Here is a 17,572-nt window from a genome sequence, read left to right as displayed (position 1 = left end):
TGAGGACTTCCGTATTCAGTGAGAGACCTCCTGCCTGTCCTGCCCATTAGGTCCTGGTCCCGGCTTCTCGCACCCTCATGTCAGCCCCGGCCCCGCCCGGCGGCCCTCGGAGGACAAGGTCAGGATGCGTGTGAAGCCCCAGGGCCTGGTGGTGACTTCCAGTGCTGTGTGCAGTTCTCCTGACTACCTCCGGGAGCCCAAGTACTATCCCAGCGGCCCCCCTACCCCCCGGCCCTTGCTTCCCACCCGGCCCCCCGCCAGCCCACCTGACAAGGCCTTCACCCACACCTTCTCCGAGAACCCGCGCCCACCCCCACGCCGGGACCCCAGCACCCGGCGCCCACCAGTCCTTGCCAAGGGGGACAACCCGCTGCCCCCTCGGACAGCCCACCCAGTCTCACAGGCCCATTGCCCCACACCTGCTGAAGACGGCAGCAGCTCCCGACGTCGCTGGGACAACGGGCGGGTGAACCTGCGTCCAGTGGTGCAGCTGATTGACATCATGAAGGACCTGACTCGGCTCTCTCAGGACCTACAGCACAGCGGCGTGCACCTGGACTGCGGTGGGCTCCGGCTTAGCCGCCCGCCCGCTCCGCCCCCTGGTGACCTGCAGTATAGCTTCTTCTCCTCCCCCAGTCTAGCCAACAGCATCCGAAGCCCTGAGGAGCGGGCCACCCCCCACGCCAAGTCTGAGCGGCCCAGCCACCCCCTCTACGAGCCTGAGCCTGAGCCTAGGGACAGTCCTCAGCCCGGCCAAGGCCATAGTCCTGCAGCCACGGCCGCGGCCACTGGTCTGCCCCCAGAGCCTGAGCCAGACGGTCCTGATTACTCAGAACTCGCTGACGCCGACATCCTTAGTGAGCTGGCCTCTCTTACTTGCCCTGAGGCCCAGCTGCTGGAGGCCCAGGCCCTTGAGCCACCATCGCCTGAGCCAGAGCCTCAGCTCCTGGACCCCCAGCCCCGCTTCCTGGACCCACAGACACTGGAGCCGCTTGGGGAAGCTTTGGAGCTGCCGCCCCTGCAACCTCTTGCTGATCCTCTGGGGCTGCCAAGCCTGGCTCTTCAGGCCCTGGATACCCTGCCTGACTCCCTGGAGTCACAGCTGCTTGACCCTCAGGGACTTGACCCCCTGCCCAAATTGCTTGACGTCCCTGGCCGTCATCTGGAGCCCCAGCAGCCCCTAGGGCCCTGCCCACTCGCCGAGCCCTTGCGCCTGGACTTGTGCTCACCCCATGGCCCCCCCGGGCCTGAGGGTCTCCCCAAGTACGCCTTGCGGCGCACTGATAGGCCAAAGATTCTGTGTCGCCGGCGAAAAGCCGGTCGGGGGCGTAAGGCAGACACTGGACCTGAGGGCCGCCTGCTGCCCCTACCTATGCCCACAGGGCTGGCAGCCGCCCTGGCTGAGCCTCCACCACCGCCGCCTCCACCGCCTCCTCCTGCCCTGCCAGGCCCAGGCCCAATCCCGGAGCTGGAGCCGGAATCTTCCCAGACCCCAGGGGTTCCTACTCGCAAAAGCAAGTGCCGGGGTGTGCGGCGCATGGTGGTGAAGATGGCCAAGATCCCCGTGTCGCTGGGACGGCGGAACAAGACCACGTACAAGGTGTCGTCCTTGAGCAGTAGCCTGAGCGTGGAGGGCAAGGAGCTGGGCTTGCGAGTGTCTGCAGAGCCCACCCCGCTGCTCAAGATGAAGAACAATGGACGGAACGTGGTGGTGGTCTTCCCACCTGGTGAGATGCCCATTATTCTCAAACGGAAGCGTGGCCGCCCTCCTAAGAACCTGCTGCTGGGTCCCGGCAAGCCCAAGGAGCCGGCTGTGGTGGCGGCCGAGGCAGCCACTGTGGCAGCGGCCACCATGGCCATACCGGAAGTGAAGAAACGGCGGCGGCGGAAGCAGAAGCTGGCATCTCCCCAGCCGTCCTACGCAGCAGATGCCAATGACAGCAAGGCTGAGTACTCTGACGTCCTCGCCAAGCTGGCCTTCCTGAACCGCCAGAGCCAGTGTGCTGGGCGCTGCTCGCCGCCCCGCTGCTGGACACCCAGCGAGCCTGAGTCCGTGCATCAGGCCCCCGACACCCAGAGCATCTCCCACTTCCTGCACCGCGTGCAGGGCTTCCGGCGGCGTGGCGGCAAAGCAGGTGGTTTCGGTGGCCGGGGTGGGGGCCATGCGGCCAAGGCAGCCCGATGCTCCTTCAGTGACTTCTTTGAGGGCATTGGCAAGAAAAAGAAGGTGGTGGCAGTGGCGGCTGCTGGGGTGGGGGGCCCTGGCCTCACCGAGTTGGGGCATCCCCGCAAACGGGGCCGAGGAGAGGTGGATGCCTTGACTGGGAAGCCCAAGCGCAAGAGGCGGTCCCGGAAGAATGGGACTCTGTTCCCGGAGCAGGTGCCCAGTGGCCCGGGCTTTGGAGAGGCAGGCGCCGAGTGGGCTGGGGACAAGGGTGGTGGCTGGGCCCCTCACCACGGGCACCCAGGCGGGCAAGCTGGCCGAAACTGTGGGTTCCAGGGGAGTGAGGCCCGGGCCTTCGCCTCCACTGGGCTAGAGAGTGGGGCCTCAGGCCGTGGCAGCTACTACAGCACGGGCACCCCTGCTGGCCAGACTGAGCTCAGCCAGGAGCGCCAAAACCTCTTCACTGGCTATTTTCGCTCCCTGCTTGATTCGGATGACTCCTCCGACCTCTTGGACTTTGCCCTTTCAGCCTCACGCCCCGAGTCCCGCAAGGCATCGGGCACCTATGCAGGGCCCCCCACCAGCGCCCTGCCTGCCCAGCGGGGCCTGGCCACCTTCCCCAGCCGGGGAGCCAAGGCCAGCCCAGTGGCAGTGGGCAGCAGTGGGGCGGGGGCAGACCCCTCCTTCCAGTCTGTCCTGCCCGCCCGCCAGACCTTCCCGCCGGGTCGGGCAGCGAGCTACGGGATAACCCCAGCCACTTCAGACTGCCGGGCAGCTGAGACCTTTCCGAAGCTGGCTCCCCCGCCTTCAGCTGTGGCCCGTTCACCTACCACCCACCCGCCTGCCAACACCTACACCCCGCAGTACAGTGGCTATGGGGCTGGACAGAGTGTATTCGCCCCAGCAAAACCCTTTACGGGCCAGGACTGTGCTAATAGCAAGGACTGCAGCTTTGCCTATGGCAGCGGCAACAGCCTGCCTGCCTCACCCAGCAGCGCCCACAGCGCTGGCTATGCCCCACCGCCTACTGGTGGCCCCTGCCTGCCACCAGGCAAGGCCTCTTTCTTCAACAGCTCTGAGGGGGCTGCCTTCTCTGGTTCAGCCCCCACACCTCTACGCTGTGACAGCCGGGCCAGCACCGTCTCGCCTGGTGGCTACATGGTGCCCAAGGGCACCACAGCCTCTGCCGCCTCTGCTGCCTCTGCTGCCTCCTCCTCCTCATCCTCCTTCCAGCCCTCACCTGAGAACTGTCGGCAGTTTGGGGGGGCATCTCAGTGGCCTTTCCGGCAGGGCTACGGAGGTCTGGACTGGGCCTCAGAAGCCTTCAGTCAGCTCTACAATCCCGGTTTCGACTGCCATGTCAGCGAGCCCAACGTGATCCTGGACATCTCCAACTACACGCCCCAGAAGGTGAAGCAGCAGACGGCCGTGTCCGAGACCTTCTCGGAGTCGTCCTCTGACAGCACCCAGTTCAATCAGCCAGTCGGGGGCGGCTTCAGGCGTGCCAACAGTGAGGCCTCCAGCAGCGAGGGCCAGTCGAGCCTGTCCAGCCTGGAGAAACTCATGATGGACTGGAACGAGGCGTCATCTGCCCCCGGCTACAACTGGAACCAGAGCGTCCTCTTCCAGAGCAGCTCCAAGCCGGGCCGCGGACGGCGGAAGAAGGTCGACCTGTTCGAGACCTCACATCTGGGCTTCGCCTCATCCGCCTCGGCCACTGCCTCGGGCTACCCGTCCAAACGGAGCACAGGGCCCCGGCAGCCACGGGGGGGACGGGGCGGTGGGGCCTGCTCAGCAAAGAAGGAGCGGGGTGGCGCAGCAGCCAAAGCCAAGTTCATCCCCAAGCCTCAGCCGGTCAACCCGTTGTTCCAGGACAGTCCAGACCTTGGCCTGGACTACTACAGTGGGGACAGCAGCATGTCACCACTGCCCTCACAGTCGAGGGCCTTTGGTGTGGGTGAGCGAGACCCCTGTGACTTCATGGGGCCCTACTCCATGAACCCGTCCACGCCATCTGATGGCACCTTTGGCCAAGGTTTCCACTGCGACTCGCCCAGCCTGGGTGCCCCTGAACTGGATGGCAAGCATTTCCCACCACTGGCCCACCCGCCCACAGTGTTTGACGCTGGCCTGCAGAAGGCGTACTCACCCACCTGCTCACCCACACTGGGCTTCAAGGAAGAACTGCGGCCGCCCCCCACAAAGCTGGCTGCCTGTGAGTCCCTCAAGCATGGGCTCCAGGGGGCCAGCCTAGGCCATGTGGCTGCAGCGCAGGCCCACCTGAGCTGCCGGGACCTGCCACTGGGCCAGCCCCACTACGATTCCCCCAGCTGCAAGGGCACGGCATACTGGTACCCACCCGGCTCAGCTGCGCGCAGTCCGCCCTATGAAGGCAAGGTGGGTACAGGGCTGCTAGCTGACTTCCTGGGCAGGACGGAGGCCGCATGCCTCAGTGCCCCGCACCTGGCTAGCCCACCAGCCACACCCAAGGCCGACAAGGAGCCACTGGAGATGGGCCGGCCACCTGGCCCTCCTCGTGGCCCTGCTGCAGCCACTGCTGGCTATGGCTGCCCGCTCCTTAGTGACTTAACCCTGTCCCCTGTGCCGAGGGACTCGCTGCTGCCCCTGCAGGACACTGCCTACAGGTATCCTGGCTTTATGCCACAGGCGCATCCCGGCCTGGGTGGGGGCCCCAAGAGCGGCTTCCTGGGGCCCATGGCGGAGCCTCATCCTGAGGACACATTCACCGTCACCTCCCTGTAGTGCCAACTGAAGTGCCGACTGGACCTCGAGGTTTTGTTCCTGGGTGAGTCTGGGGATGTGGGTGCAGTGGGAAGAGGCCTGGGGGGTGGGGGAGGATCGTGACAAGCGGGAAGGATTTAAGGACAAGATTGAGAACCTGAAAATAAGGAGTTGGGATTCAGGAAGGAGTCTGGGATTATACGTTGGGAACAGTTTTATGGAGATGGGTTGCTTGGGTGGGGAACCCAGCCCGGGTCTAAGATGTTACTGAAATGGCTAGAAAACCACAGACTGGAGAGTCTCATCTAGTTTGGTTCATCGAGCATGCATTTCCCTCATTCATGCTAAATCCCGGACCAGCACCACCCAAGTCCCCGGATTCCGGAAACAGTCACCACTTGACCTTATGTGAAGGAAGGCATTCGAATTGCTCTGTGAAGGAGGAGGCAGGTTGTGTGATTGCCATCCAGGGTACCGACCCTGACAGACTCCCTTCATTTCCCTAGGAGCTTCATTTAGTTTAGGATGCAGTCTGGCAAGGGCCAGGCTAAAGGTATGGCCAGTACGTCTGGTCATATACTCTGCAAGGCTTTATGAAACGCCCAGAGTATCCTTTCCTGGTCTCCCACTGTACCCCCAAAGCCTGTTTTTCCACATCTTTGGCCTGAGGCAGGCTCTGTGTGGTCGGGAATGTGGTGCAAGGACCTAGAAGTGGAGAAGGGGTCCTGGGATCCTGCCGTGGCCGTGTCGGCGGGCCTGTCCCCAGGCAGGATGTTTCCTGCCTGGAAAAAACCAGTCCCTTTCCTGAAGCCAAATGCTTTTCTAAGAATTAACTATTGCTAGATATTCAGATGTTTTTATTAGGCGCTGCAACCTCAGTAGTTAGAGTCACAGTTTTTTTTAACATTCTCAAGGTTTTGTGTTTTAGAAAAAAGGAAAACAAAACAGGGGGAAATGCCCCCAAAATAGTAAAAGTGGAGAAGGTTGGAGAAATCGTTTTCTTGACGAACAACCTGCTCCAGAAATACAGCCGCAACTGGCCCGTCAGGCCCCACTGTTGCCCAACAGGCCTGTCCCAGGATTGGCTCGGGTGTGGCGGGGGTTGCTGGAGCGGCTGGGGGCCTGGAGCCCCTCACTCTCACCTCTGCCGCCACTGCAGCCTCCTGGGAGTGTCTTTTCCTGGAGAAGGAACAGCAGGGCTCCTGGAAAGCCCCGTCCTGGTCTGGGGAGGCCATTCAAGGCCAGGGTGACTCAGGGTCCTAAAGTCATGTCAGCGGAAACTTCTTACCCGCTCTCCGCCCGACCTCAGCTCCCTTGGTGCCTGACTGGAGCTCCTTGGGGGTCAGGAGGCCTAGAGAAGGACCATTCCCCAGTTGGCCATCGACTTGTTAATATGCCCTTGACCAAGCTCCTATCCTCCCTTCCCCCAACTCTGGCCCCTGTTGCCCCATCTGTTCAAGGAAATAGACTTTGATAATCTCTTAGGCTTTTGCAACTCTGCATGACATAGACAATGGACCAAAGGGGTTTGGGGGGGGGGGGCAGTATATCTTCCCTCCTAATAAAGCCAGGCCAAGATTAAAATGGCCTTCCATTCCCTACACACCTCACCGCAAGCAGTAGAGCCACAGATCCGAAGCAGGCCAGGGGGAAGCTGCTTAGGGTTTAAAATGTCAAACTCTTGATCCTTCTCACTGGAGGGGAGATGTCTCCTGGATAATCAGAAACGTGAAATAATCCGAAAACCATTCCTCCCCGGCTCTGGGTGGGAGGAGAAACAGGTGTGGGGGCTGGGCGTTCGGGCAGGTCACAGCTCAGCGAGATGCATAATGGAACCGTCAGTGAGGCCTGAACACAGGAGGAACTGGGACGCCATCCAGCCCCACATTCTGGCCCTGCTTCCCGCTCAAAGCTGAGAGTTGACAGCACTCGCCTCAAACCAGAGCATTCAGATATCCCAGAGACACCTGTCCAGCACCCACTGTGTGCCCGGCGTGGGGTGGGGGCACCGCAGTGAATACCACAAATGAAGTTCTGGTCCTCAGGGGGCTTCCAGTTCAGAGGGAAAGGTAGTAACCAGAAGGACACAACGCCTTTGGCAAAGATCGCCATAGGAAGGGCTGCAAGGAGAAGAAGAGCCAGGAGCCTATGAGACTGCAGCGGGCTGGCCAGATCCTGAAGCTTATGCTTCATGGATGAGGGAGAGGGAAAAACATTCTGGGTAGAGGGAACAGCCATGGGGAAAGGCCTGAGGCAGGAAGGAGCTCCACTTCAGAGACAGTAACACTGAGTGAGGGCGTGAGGCAGGCAGGGCCAGAATCACACAGGGCATTGGCAGGGTTTTGAACTTTATTCCAAGACAAGTAGGGAATCGCTGAGGTGAGCCCTCGGCTGGAACATGCTGAGGGTCAGAAGGAGCAGGGCAAGTGGTGGAGGAGGGGGACCAGCTGCGGGAGTCCAGGCAGGCACCAGTGGCGGCTTGGACCAAGGTGGCAGTAGGGCTGTCTCCCTTCTTTAGCGTGGCATACCAGCTCCTCATCTAGGACAGCCTGTCGGTGCCAGGCACCAGTTGAAATCATTGTGGAAGCGAGGAGGATTCGGGGATGTAGGGACGTAGAATGGGGAGGAAGAAGAGTTAGTGGAGAGAGCGTCACTGTGGACTCAGGGCCTAGGCAGGGAGGACAGTGACATGCTCATCCACCAGCAGGCCGTGAGCACTGATGGCGGGCACTGGAGAAGCAGTCCTTCAGCTCAGCCTCGAGTCTTGAGCCCTTCCCTGCCCATCCCAGTGCCAGACACAGGGAGACAAAGCAGCTATGGCCCCTGTTCTCAGAGGTGAGCGTCCACCGCAGGAAGCTAAACAAAGTACTCAAAGAACCTGAAAACACCTGGTGGAATGTGGCAGGTGCCCAGAGGACAGGAGAAACAAAGTTTGTGCACTGGGAAGGTGGGTGTTGAGATCAGAAGTCATCTATCTCTCTGCCCCTGTGGTGAGAAAGAGAGATGCACTTTGTTTGCACCGGGCCCTCTGGGAGGTGAGCCCCCCGCTCCCAGTCAGAGTTGAGGAAACAGGTGCAGCTATGAACCTTGCCCATGGGGGACCCGTCAGTAAGTTGTGGAGCCAGCATTTGATCTCAATACTGTTGGGTCCCTCATGTCCCTTGCCACACTGCTCTCTCCACCCCGCCCCCCAATTCCCCACCCACAAAATGACAGATTGGTCGGGTGTTCCCTACAACTGTTTCTGAGTCTGACATTTTGAATGGATTTTGAGGTTCTGTGGAAGAAGCTGCATTTGAGCTTGACCTTGAAGAATAGGCAGGATTTGGACACTGGAGAGTGGGGGAAGGGCATTCCAGGCAGAGGGAACTGTGGGCAAGGACAGGTCACATCCCAGTGGGAATGAAAAGAGGAAAGCTCAGAGGAGCCGGAGTGGGGAATGGGGGGCCGGACTGGTCTGGGAGCTGAGCTAACAGGACAGAGCAGGAAGTGGGTAGAGGTGGGGGAGCACCTGAGCCCAGGCAGACGTCCTCTCTCATCCCTTAGATGGAAAGCAGAGCCAGACAGGCTGGCTCCACGTTGGGCCCTCACGGCTGAAGATAGGCCCTTGCAGACCCTCGGCAGAGGGTGGGAGGGTAGGGAGGGCCCTCCAAGGTGTTCAGGAATCTCGAGTCCCCCTGCCCTCTCCGTTCCCTCTCAGGCCTGGACCTGAAGCCAAAAGAAATGTCACAGGTCCTCCAAGGTTACGCCAGCTGGGGCCTGACCAGAGCAGGAAGCAGTTTCCAAGGCCACCATCCAGCCTGGTTCAGCAGGCATGCCCAGACCTGGGCCGGGCTCCGGCTGCTCTGGGCTTTGTCTCTTCTGTCTTGAAACCTCAAGAGGTCACTTGATCTTGCCTCTGGCTCTGAGCAGTAGGCCGTCCCGTCAGGGGTCAGCCCGTCCTGCCCTGCCTCTTCTGGGCTCCTCACCCCCCGAGGCTGTCCTCCCTGCAGTTCTGCCTCTTGCCTCCGTCACAGCCATTTTCAGGCCGGGCCTTCTTGTTCTGAGCCCTCATTTCCTGGAAATCTAATCTCCCCGTGAACATGCCCTTTCACGCTCCTCCTCTCCCACATCCCTGTGGCCCTGGAAGAAGAACCCCGGGGGAGCAGAGCCCTGGAACGGAAGGCCTCGGGGGGGTGGGCCGAGAGCATGCCCGTGGGTGCGGACGGACCTCCGTGCGGAGTCTGATCCCATCTCACACCAGCTACTACGTGACCCGCTGAGTCACGTCGCCCTGCTGTGTCTCTTAAGACACTTAAGTGAGATGACTGTGAAGCACTTAGCCCAGTCGCTAGCACGTAGTAAGCACGTCCTCAGTGGCCGGTAAATGGAGGGCCAAAGTCCTCCCCTCTGACCCAGTCTGTAAGTGACGCACGCCTGACCCTCTCCTGCTTCCCCAGGGCACTGGAGTCAGGCCTCCTTCACCTGCTCAACTGGCTTATTCCGGGGAAGGATCTTGTATCTAGTGTGCACTTGGGGATTTTTTGGGGGAGATGAAATGCCAACTAGGTCTTTGCCTTAACAACTAAGGCTGAGCCCTCCCTGGGGGGGGGGGGGGAGCAGAGACAAGATAAGTTACAGGCCCCTGCCCCAAAGGGCCCGAGGCCGAAGGCGCATCAGGACCCGAGGCGGCCGGAAACCCTGTCCACACACTCAGTCGCGCCAGTCCTCTCAGTGCAGGTGATCTGCGGAGGGTTTCCTGCGACTTCGTAATAGGTCATGATTTTTCCCCTGGCAGATTTGCCACCTTTGTCACCATAACTTTTGCTGCCACAGTGCCCTCTGTTTGTGCTGGAGGGCAGGAGGAAGTAAGTTCCTTCTGTAGTAGTCCGTGCACACGAACCGGCCACCCGCTGGGCCGGGCGTTGCCGCTAGGGCCGAGGGTGCCGCAAAACAAGACGAGCAGTGCGTCCTGCCCTCATGGAGTTTGCAGCCTGTAAATAGGTGTTCATTAAAAGCCTCCAAGTAAATAAAATCTTTTTAAAACATTTTAAAAAGCCCTGGCTGGTGTGGCTCAGTGGATTGAGCACCACCTGGGAACCAAAAGGTCATCAGTTTGATTCCCAGTCAGGGCACATGCCTGGGTTGCAGGCCAGGTCCCCAGTTGGGGTGTGTGAAAGGCAGCCCATCACTCTGTCTCTTGCACATTGATGTTTCTCTTCCCCTCTTTCTCCCTCCCTTGGCCTCTCTCTAAAAGTAAATAAATAAAATCTTTTTAAAAAACTGGTTTTTGAAAGCCTCCAGAGAGGCATCACTGTCCAGGGGAGGGCCTGAAGCTCTCCTACCAGAAACGCCAGGGGCCACACTCTTGAATCACGGCAGGGCAGGCAGCAAGGATGTCCTGGGGACAGAAAATGGGTCTTGAACAAATCTGAGGCTTCAGAAGTTGTCATGCCAGCTCAGCCACCTGGGTCAGAGCACCCAGTGCTTTCCAGGACTCTGCCCCAACACCTGTCCCCGCTGCCTGAGTCCCTTCCCCGCCACTGTGGCCACCAAAATGCCTGTTCTTCAGGGCACGGTGTCTGGGCCCCCAATGTAATTTACTGGATAAATTGATTAAAACACATTTGCTCCTATGACTTCGTTGCTTAACACCTTTTGATTACATCCTCCCCTCTCCAGCCTCCTTCCTTACAAAATAAAGCCCAACTCCCTAGGCTGGTGTTATGGGAATTCAGGACTTCCTTTTCAGCCCCGACCTCCTTCTCACACCCTCCCTTTCCAGCTCTGGACTGGAAGGGGCTGGGGCTTTCCCAGTGTGCCCTGTGCCTTTGCTCTAGCTGCTCCCTGGTCTGGGCTTCTCTTTCCTACTCACTGTCCCTCTCCCACCTGTCAATTCCTGTCTTACACTCAGGCATCACCTCCTCCAAGAGGCATTCCAGGGTCCTTCCCAGGTCCATTTAATCTCCAGACAGATATGCATCTGTGACAGCCCTTCCTGGGAATGTCCTCCCCAGCCCTTCAGCTCCTTCAGGCTGGTTACTCATCTCTGTGCACTGTCCCCACCTCCCTCCCCGGTGTCTCATCATACCTGGGACATTTCAGGGTCAGAGTTTGTTGGTTTTTTTCTCCCCCCTCCTCCTTGAGTCAAAGAATAGCACGTAGACGCAGGGGAAATCGTGAGCAGAGAGGGTAAGTGTTGGGGAATGTGCAGAAGATGATTTCTCCTACCTGTACTCATAGATACACTCCTAAAAGTGGAGCAGGGCTAACTGGGCTTTTGGAGGTGTCCAGGAGAGGGACTCGCCCAAAGACACACAGCCACCCAGGCAGAGAAACACAGCGTGGAAGAGCCAGGAAGGACCCTTGGGGATCACTCAGTTCCACTGTTCTTGTTCTTGCCTCAGCCTCCCTACACATACCTGTCAATAACACCTGTGTGCACAGGCACCTCCTATGCGGAGGCCAGAGAGGGTGTGGGCTAATGGGTAACCCTCCTCCTGGGACAGGTAAGAAGTATGAGGCTGCAGTCACACAACTTGGTGGGCAACCACTGGTGTGAAACCTCCAGCCCCATAGCGTCCCTGTATGCTCAGCAGTGAAGGGGGTGGAAGACTCCCGAGGCGGGAATGAATAGAGTTTAAAAAGCACCTGCCTGGGGGACACAGATGGTGACAAGTATCCCTGGAGTGGGGAGGGGAGTCACACCCTGCCCATTCCCAACTGGGAGCCTCACCCTTTGGTGCATCTCCACCTCTCGGGTGTGATCCGGACCCCAGGGGAACCAGTGTCCTCTCCGCATCTGACGGGCTCACTGGCCTGACTTGGCCTGAAAGTGCTGAGGGAGTGGTCTGGCCTTTGGACAGCTGCGGTCTGTCTCTGACCGCTTTGCCTAAAGATCTCTCCCAGGTCAAGGTTGACCTCCTTACTTTACGTAGAAACCAAAGGCCAGAAAGGGAAAGAACGTGTCCAGGCCTCACAGCAAATCAGTCTGTGTCCCTACGTATTCTCTCGGCCTTCTGTTCTACTGCCTTGTTCGATGTCGAGGCCCCCTTCTGGGGGGCAGTGGCTCAAAGGTAGGGGTTAGACCTTAGCTTCATTGATTGCAGTTAGCGGGCGTGAAGATGTCTCTGCTGGTTGCTTAAATGAACGTGGACAATGAAATGCTCCTTTTGTGGTGAGAGCAGCTCTCTCTGGACAACCTGATTTGTACACCATCTGCAGCACTTCTGAGTCCCGCTCAGCTATCCCTCCGTGCCCCCCAGCGCCAGCCCCACTGACAGGCAGAGCTCATCTAATGCCCTGGCACCCCGGACGGTAAAACCGCTGGAGCACAGGGACTCGGCAGCCTGTGACTCTGCAGTCGTTCATTATGGAGGCATTAAAAGGTTAAGTCTCCTGAACAATGGCTGGTGTCCTGGGGCGCCAAGTGCATGCTGGTGTTGGGGATATAGAGGTGCCACACACAGGTCTCTGCCCTGGAGGAGCAGGGAAGGGGATGACAAGTGCACTGGTAGCTATGGTAACAGGGTGGTCTAAGGAGGCGTCCAGGAGGTGTGCCCAGCCTGAGCTGGACCCTGACACGCTGATTGGACTTAGACGGTCTTCACTGTCCTCACTGTCGTGCAGTCAGTGCACGTTCTCGACCCCAGCGCGTGCAGAACACTGTGCCCAGCGGTGGGTAGAGGAGCCACAGCCCCTCCCGCCAAGGCTGGGCCAGGTGCCCCTCTGTGCTCCCTGATCCCCCAGGGCCCCCGTTGGCACAGTCCTCATCTCCCTGCATTGAAATTTCCTGGTCTGGATTCGACTTTGTTTCCTTCTCTGCTCTGTGAGCCACTCGAGGGCCGGGCCTAGCAGTTCTCTGCTTTGTCTCCAGTGCCCAGCCCTGGGCCACCTGGCATGTCAGCCTGAGTCCCGTTTTGTGACCAACTGACCGTGGCGAGGTCAGGGTTCTGCATAGCCACAGCTCAGTCCATTCTCCCCTGCTCAGGAACCTCTGGATTTGATTCTCTCCCCATCCCCCATCAGCCCCCAGATTCTGGCCAAGTCATGAAAGCTGGGGAGGGCGGTGGGAGGAGGAAGGTGAGACAGGGATGGCTTAGCAGAGGGTGAGAAAGCCTCCCTGCTGCCTGGCCACCGGCACCATGGGAATGGTTCTGGCAGGAGCTGCCTGCTGGGCTGAGATCACCATGGAGACCTGGCTTGGAGAGGGTCACTGGCAGTGGCTAAGGGCTGAGAGGGGGTGGGGGTGACAGGGATTTGTGAGGAGGCTCCCAGCCTGCCCTGGGGCCCTTAGGGGGAGCAGGAAAGGCTGGGGTTTGGTAGAATTCACTTGCTAAGTGGTTGGAAGCAGCCCATTATAAGTCTCCCACTTGTCTCCCCAACACATTATGCCCGTCACCCCAAAAGGAGGTTCTTTAGCTTAGCAGCTGTTCTTAAACTGTAATAAAACTGTCCTACAGATAGGTGCCTCCAGCCCTCCAGCTGAACCTGTTTCGCCCTCCCCCCACATCCCATAGTCCTGCCCCCAATAAATACCTTGCTTATCTCTGCAGCTGTTCCTGTTTATCACTCTACCTGTGGAGAACTGACATCCACCCCAACTTCACCCCCACCCCGCCCCAAGAGTTGCTTTTCTACCAATCACCCCGGTTGCAATAGAGCTGTCACCCTAATGGGCACACCTCTGACCTCTAGGGCTGATGTTCCGACCTCCCCTCACCCACAGGAGGCCTGACAGCTTAATAGAGATGCAGCCCCCACCCTCTCCCTCTCCCTCTCACCTCTGCCTGCCACCTGGGCTAAGACACCTGGGTGGGGTGCTGTCCCCACCTTTCGGAAACCCACCTGGGTCCCCGGGCCTTGGAGGTGTACTGGCAAGTCTAGCCTCAGGACGAAAGTTGTCCCTGGGGCTGACAGCCCAGCAGACAGCGGCCGAGGCTGAGCAGAATTTCAATGTGGCCCTTTTGGAAGGGGAGCCAAGGGAGGGAAGGCTTTCTGTGGCTGCCAGTTCCTGCGGGGGTGGGGGTGGGGGCTGGCTTGCTGAGGAGTCCTAGAAGGTGGTGGTTTTAGCACCCCCGCCCCGCCCCTGAATTCCGGTGGGATGGTCACCTGCCATGTGTGGGAGGCATGGATTTCAGGGCTGAGAGGAGGACAGAACTCTTGAAAAGGGTCAAGCTGATGACTGGAGGTCTTGAGAATGACCCAGCCCGTTCTTTTTTTTCTTTTTCTTTTTTAAATTTTATTTTATTTTAATTGTTGTTCAAGTACAGTTTTCTGCCTTGTATACCCAAGCCCGTTCTTGTCCCTCTGGGCACCATCCTGCTCATCCCAGCAAATCTGGGGTCTGGGTAGGGAACTGAGGTCCCCAGGGCCCCACACACATAATTCTCCCTCCCAGGGGGAGGGGGTACTTCAGACTTCCAGTGCCTGGTGATTCTAGGGAGTGGGGACTTGGGAGTTGCTGAGCTTCAGGGAGGCAGGGGGTGCAGCCAAACACAGATGGCATTGTGCTGGGCAGTTTCTTTATTCCTCTGTTCAGACAGACTTCCTCCTCACCTCTCCTCTCTAAGGAACAGAATGGCATTGGTGGGGGCTGGGGAAAGGGGGCTGGGTTTAGAAGAACTGAAGCTGCAGTTCACACCTGTGCTGTGCTAAGGCCCGTCTTCTGTATTACGTCATCCCTCAGAACAGCCTAGGTTGGAGGAATTGTTACATGAAGAAACCCAGGCTTGGAGAGCCTAGCTGGCCCAGGCCCTGCAAAAATAATGAGTAGTAATTAGTGTCATTTATTATTCATTTATGTACCAGGCTTAATCTGCCCTAAACCACTGAATTCTCCCAACAAACCTTTGGGGTCGTTCTGGTATCCCTCTTTTACAGATGAGTACACCGAGGCTCACAGAGATTCTCTGACTTGCTCAAGGTCGTAGAGCTATTGAATGGTGGTGCTAGCTTTTGAATTTAGCTGTGTCTGACTCTGGAGTTCAAGTTCTTAACAAATTGCACAGCCCGGAACCCCAGCTCCTTTACCCCCTTTGCCAGGCACATCCTTTACCCCAGCTCCTTGCCAGGCACATCCTTTACCTCTCAGTGTTGGACCACACACTGATGTTACAGAGAGGAAATCTGAGCCCAGAGAAAGCCAGAGACTCGTGGGGGACTGTTTGGAGTTTTATGGGAGAAGGAACAATGGGGTTAGCTTCTCCCAGAATCCTGGTAGGAACTGGGTGGGGTCCCACTCTCAACCCCCCTGTTCTCAGAACTCAGTGTCTGCCTGCCACTGACTTCTGCCTCTTCTCTTTGTGTTTCTCCGCAGCTTTCAGAAAACCAACGCCAAGACCCCTCCCAGCGTCCACATCGTCCTCTGGCAGGAGCGCCTGCCCCTCTGCCTCCCCCCCGACCCTCACCCCCTGCCGCCCCATCTCCCCCCCACCCCTCCCCGCCCATCTCCTCCACGCAGAAGCCCAAGGTGAGCCCTTTCTGCACAAAACCAGCAATTGTAAATACTTTTTAAAAATGTACAAAACTTAAAAACAAAACACAGTTTTAGAAAAAGACAAAAAAAAAGAGAGAGCGAGCGAGCGAGAGAGCGAGCGTGTGCAAGAGGTTGCAAGCGGGGCCTCGAGGTGTCCAGAGCCCGGCAAGTATGCACTGAGAAATTTATCTACAGGTCGTTTGACAAAAATGAACAATATCCTATTTATTGTATATACTGTTTTATTATAAATCGTGGATTGTATATTGCATTCTGTAAACCTGCTGTGGTCCCGTGGTGTGCAAATTCGCATGGTGGGGGGGAGGGAAAAGAACCTCTTGCGGGAGCTTTTTTTTTTTCCTTTCTTATTTTTCACTCTTTTGGGTTTTTCTCTTCTGTTGTTGTTGTTGTTTTCTGTTGGCAGGACACACCCAAAGATCCAAGTTTGTATTAAAAAGAAATGAAAAAAAAAGCAAAAAAAAAAAAAACCACACACACACGTTGTGTCTTGTGAAAGGGGGTGAGCGAGGGTGGGCGGAATGGAAGGGGAGCACCAGGGTTTCGTCACAGCCCCCGGGGCCCCAGAGGAGTTGAAGTGCTGACACGTGTTCCTTGCCTCTGAGTTTTCCCTTTTGCCTGGGACCTGAGTCACCTTCACACCTGGGCCCCCTACCCAGAGTCCTCCGGGCCCTGGGTTTCCCTGCCTCTGGCTCCCAGCCTGCCCCCTGGGGGCCACCTGGTCCCTGATTTCTTCTTTCCGTCCCAGGTACAGGGATTCTGCCTCTTAGCTCTTCATTTTGCCCCAGACCCTGGGTCTCCCCCTACTCTGAGACCCCTCTTCTATCCCATGTCCTGGGTTTCCCTTGCTCCAGGTCCTTATCTAAGTCCCCGGGTCTCCCCAGCCCTGGACCACCATTGTTTTCAAAGTACAGGGATGGTCGCCTCCAGGGGTGGTTGCTGCCAGGAACGCTGTTCTGCCCCAAGTCCCAGTTTCCACTCCCCGAGGAGCCCCATTAGGAGTCAAGTCTCGGGTTTCCCCTACTTCTCTAGACCACCTCCTTTCACTCTAGATCTCGGGTCTCTGTGTCTAGCTCCTCAGTTTGTAGTGTGTCTCCCCAGCCTCTGTGTCTTCCAGTGCTACTTTGGTTCAGGGACACCTGTCTGAGATACTCCATCCTAAGCCCAACAGCTCCCTTTCCCACAAGGACTGGAGTGACCCCAAGTGCTGGGTCTGGGTTTCCTCCCAGCTTTCATAAACTTTGGAAATCCAAAGACAACTCAACCCCGTGCCTATTTCTGGTGAACCTGGAATGACTGAGCTATTTCCCACTCCCTAACCTTGGGGAACTCTTGGCTGCTTGACCAGATAATAATACCCACCTTGAGCTGCCTGGTCTTTAGTAAGCAGCTTTTCCTGCAGATCCATTGTATGTTAAAACTCTGTCCAGTATGTTTCTCTGTGTCTCTCCCTGCTGAAGCTCAGGGAGACCCCAAGGGTCAGCTCAACACAGCCTGCCCTCCCTGACCCAACCAGCAAGGCCCAGGCCTTGGAAGAGTCAAAGGACCCTCCCTCTGAGAGGGAGACAGACCACCCCTTCTGGGCACTGCTGTCTGAAAGAGGAGGCTAGAAAATTCAGATAGAAGCAGGTAACAAAACCACAGCCCATGTTGGATGTAAAGGCTCATCCACCCAACCACGGCCCCTCCACGAATCCCCAAGCATCAGATGAAGACAGTTCTCATTCTCCAGCATGGTGAGAGCAAAGGCATCAACATGAGTCTCAAGATGACAATCCAGTACAGTGCTGGAAATAGGGGCAGGGAACAGTAGGACCCCATGAAGGTTGGGGAGGGGGCTTTTGTTCCTGCAGAAGGAAAGAGCACGGTCAAAGGCCTGGAGGTGTGAGAGGTGGCCGGTGCGGAAGCCACACATGGTTAGGTCTGTTTGGAGTAGACACCGTGTTTGTGGGGGAGAGCTTTGGCAAGGTCTGGGGCAGAGCGGAGGCTGGTTGGAGGGGGTGGGTGGTACCTCGGGAACCATGGGGGGGTGGGCAAGAAGCTTGTTTTCAGCCCCAAGAATCTCATGCACTGCAGGGAGAAAATGTTTGGCGGCTGCTGAGGAAGCAGAAGAGACTTGGGAAGGCTCTCCAGGTGAGGCAGTCTGGGTAAAGAGGGATGCCAGGGTGGGGGAGGGGCGGGTAGAGCTGAGG

At 58.0% G+C, this 17,572-nt stretch overlaps 1 protein-coding gene across 9 annotated transcripts in view; it reads left to right on the top strand.

Moving 5' to 3' along the window:
* AHDC1 (AT-hook DNA binding motif containing 1) overlaps nt 1-15,850 on the top strand; it is a 63,847-nt gene extending 47,997 nt beyond the window's left edge. For all 9 annotated transcript variants that reach the window (XM_028514200.2, XM_036025584.1, XM_036025585.1 and 6 more), the window contains 2 exons: nt 51-4,970; nt 15,204-15,850. In XM_028514200.2, the coding sequence (XP_028370001.1) occupies nt 125-4,927 (4,803 nt within the window). In that variant the 5' untranslated portion in view covers nt 51-124 and the 3' untranslated portion in view covers nt 4,928-4,970; nt 15,204-15,850. The remainder of the gene's footprint in view (nt 1-50; nt 4,971-15,203) is intronic.
* Nucleotides 15,851-17,572: the final 1,722 nt, after the last annotated feature.

The sequence above is a fragment of the Phyllostomus discolor genome, chromosome 5 (genome assembly GCF_004126475.2).
Source record: "Phyllostomus discolor isolate MPI-MPIP mPhyDis1 chromosome 5, mPhyDis1.pri.v3, whole genome shotgun sequence".
Taxonomy (NCBI): domain Eukaryota; kingdom Metazoa; phylum Chordata; class Mammalia; order Chiroptera; family Phyllostomidae; genus Phyllostomus; species Phyllostomus discolor.
This window is presented reverse-complemented; position numbering and strand designations above follow the sequence as displayed.